The sequence below is a fragment of the Myotis davidii genome, unplaced genomic scaffold (genome assembly GCF_000327345.1).
Source record: "Myotis davidii unplaced genomic scaffold, ASM32734v1 scaffold609, whole genome shotgun sequence".
NCBI classification, from domain to species: Eukaryota; Metazoa; Chordata; class Mammalia; order Chiroptera; family Vespertilionidae; genus Myotis; species Myotis davidii.
In genome coordinates, this window is record NW_006300164.1 from 2,743,118 (window position 1) to 2,746,244 (window position 3,127).

Sequence of the window (3,127 nt, forward strand, 5' to 3'; positions counted from 1 at the left end):
TGCAGGGCCCCGTCCCGGCCTGGACCAAGTCTGTGCATGTGCCAACAGCAGGGAGAGGAGCTGCCGGGAGCCCGCTGCCAGGGCCCGCCTGCTCCCTGCCTGCGGCGCGGCGTGCTGTGTGGACACCACACACCAGCCCCGAGCGCCCGAGCACGAGGGTTCAGACACGGCCTCACAGGGTCTGGGTTCCAGACAACCACACGGGGAACCACTACGGGCAGGGCCGGCGGCAGTGGGACCGGGTCGGGCAGTGCCTGCTGCCAGCCAGGACCTGCGGAGCCGGGCAGAGAGCCAAGGCGACTGGTCACAGCGCTGGCACGGGCAATAAAACATCAAAAACAGGACAGAACGCTTACTGGGAAAACACCGCGACAAACTGAACTTCACCTCACCTTCTGTCATAAAAAATGAAAAGTTTTGTTGACGGAACACAATAGACTAGGAACTCTTCCCAGTGAGAGGAATCGGCAATGTCACCTCTAAACTTTCTGGTGGGAACTCTCCCCTTGGCCTAATGGTCCTCAGAGGGGTCCAGGCCCCACCCCGACCCCCAGCCTGGACCAGGGGAACCCAGGCCCCGCCCTGCCCATCGGGTCACCCGGCCGCGGGCGGGCCTAGCAGTCGCTCTTCCAGAGCTTGATGGTCTTGTCGTTCTCCAGCGCGGCCGAGGCGATGATGTTCTCCGTCGGGTGGCACGCCGTCGAGATCACCACGTCTGCAAACAAGAGACGGTCCACAGGCTCCCGCCCTGCACAGGGACCGGCAACAGCCCGGGGGCCGCTCCCCGCCCAGCACTGACCCCGGATCGCACAGCCTGTCCCTGCAACAGCCTCGGGCACCTGGGCGGGGAGCCTGCAAGGCAGCGCCTGGGCGCCAGTCCGCCTGCAAGGGGACGACAGGCCTGAGGGGGACCAGGCGCTGCGGGCAGAGGCCACACCAGGCTGGGTCACAGGTGGTCTCTGCCTGGACAACACCCTCAGTGGGGCCGAGCCCACGCCCACCCTCCCGCCGCCGCCTGGCTAAGCCCTCAGGGCTGCTGTCACAGGAGGCAAGTCCGTGCCATCACAGGGGCAGGCACCAGGCTCGGCAGCTCGATGCCCTGGATTTACAAAGGCTGAAACCCCGAACTTGACCTTCCCCCATGCCCTCGGGAGCAGCGCATCCGCCCCGGCTGCCCCCGAAGAGTGCCGCGCCCCAGGGAGAGCAGGCCACATCGGTGCCCCTCGCCTCTGGGGTTAAGCCATGTGGGGGTGCTGCTGCTTCTCAGGGGACACACCACTCTACTGACTATAGAAGATGGGTATGGGGGGGACAGGCAGCTGGGACAGGGGCAGCCCGAATGCTGAGGAGCCAGTGAGGGGGTGGAGGGGCCCCTGAGTACTAAGGAACAGGCCTGACTGGAGGTCAGAGCCCTAGGAGCAGGGCCTGCAATGGACAGTGGCGTCCTCACTCCCGGGACACACTGGGCACGGGCCAGCGCACAGGCCGCCGGCACAGAGAAGCCACAGAGCCGCATGGACTCGAGGCCAGGCAGCCGAGGGGAGGAGGCGGGAGCCAGGACCTGTCGCTGGCCAGCCACTCCCCAACGGGCAGCGTCCCCGGGCCAAGCACTACCTCACCCGCCTCACTGCGGGCAGGGCCCGGGCAGCTCACCTGTGTGGCCCTGCAGCTTCTGCACAATCTCCTTGGTCTGCAGGTTCCAGATGTACACCAGGTTGTCTTCTGAGCCGGACACGATCCACTGGGCAGAGAGGGACGAGGTGAAGGGAGTTTCCCACAGCCCCGGAACTCACCCCTCCCTCCCGCACTGAGCACTGTCCTCACCCCCTCCCGCGCGCCACTCAGAAACAGCCACACACAGGGGCATCTAGGATGTAAAACGTTTTCTTCAGTTACCACTTCGTAGGTTTTGTGTCGCTGACATTTGAGCTGAATGTCACATCTCCTCCGTCCCACTCCCCCGGACTGAGGCAGCATGGCCTGGGGCCCGGCTCTGGGCGGCCCCGGCTCTGGGCAGCATGGCCCGCTAGGCGACCACTCAGACGCCCGCCGTGCCCACCGCTCCTGGGAGCTGTGCCAGGTCCAACTTACGGGGCTGTCAGGTCCAGGAGCACCCGAGTCATGACAGCCTCTTTCTGAGTGACGGCCACAACTCCGCGGCGTGTGGCTTTGTTTCCGGTTTTTGTGTATCGTTTTGTGCACAGGGGCCTCTCAGGATGGCCCTGGGAAGGACGGGAGAACTCACCTTCCCCCCCGTCACGGAGAAGTTGGCAAATATGCAGTACTTCTCGTTCTTGTGCCCCGTGTACGTCTTCAGGCACTGAAAAGACACGTGCGCGGTCAGAGGCCCGCATCCCTGCCTCCTGACAATTCCCGAATGCTGAGTGCTCGCCTTTTAAGGCCAACCCAACGTCATTGTGAAAAGCACTCAAATGCCCACAGCACAAACCCACGTGGTCAGAGCTGCCGTGCCAGCTGCAAACACCCACGTCTTGGAACACCCACGTCTTGGAGAAAACCACTGGGTGGCAACTCAATGAACATGGCTCTCTGAGTCCCCCCAGCTCCAGATCCCGCTCAGCTCAGCCATCACCCAGAACTCCACCCGGCCTCCATACATCCAGCCCGGCGGGTCATCTCTGCTGCTTACCTTCCCTTTGCTGTAGTCCCAGAGTTTCAGGGTGCTGGAAGGAAAGGGGGGGTCACACATGCTCCCTGGCTGCTGTCACTGCGCCCTCTGCAGGCTGGAACCCCCAGGCGCAGATGCAGGTGCCAGCAGTGCACGGAGCCCCGGGATTTGAGGACACCCCAGAGCACAGCGTGAGAACCCCAAATATTTAGCTCAAAGACAGTTTGAAAGAAAGCTGCTGGCTGCTCCCACACCACTGGGTGGTCACCTCATGCCTGCTAGAGGGACATGGGGGACCTAGTTCCAGAAACATCCCAACCAGACTTGAGCACAGCACCCGCCTCCTGGAGCAGAAAGGCCCCCACAAGGGGGGCCCCCAACGCGGACTCAGCAAAGCCCGTGCCAAAGGCGCTCCCGTGGAGGGCAACCGGGGGCTGCGGGGAACCTGCTCCCAGGCGCGTGTGGGGGGAAACGGCGCAGGGCCAGACACAGCTCGGC

At 63.9% G+C, this 3,127-nt stretch overlaps 1 protein-coding gene across 1 annotated transcript in view; it reads right to left on the minus strand.

Annotated features, from left to right (window-relative positions):
- Nucleotides 1-6: 6 nt before the first annotated feature.
- The window catches only part of WDR5 (WD repeat domain 5), an 11,063-nt gene continuing 7,942 nt past the window's right edge, over nt 7-3,127 (minus strand). Inside the window, exons 9-12 of the mRNA XM_006776594.2 lie at nt 2,651-2,725; nt 2,246-2,320; nt 1,654-1,741; nt 7-715 (exon numbers count right to left, since the gene is read on the minus strand). Coding sequence (XP_006776657.1) covers nt 615-715; nt 1,654-1,741; nt 2,246-2,320; nt 2,651-2,725 — 339 coding nt within the window. The 3' untranslated portion in view covers nt 7-614. The remainder of the gene's footprint in view (nt 716-1,653; nt 1,742-2,245; nt 2,321-2,650; nt 2,726-3,127) is intronic.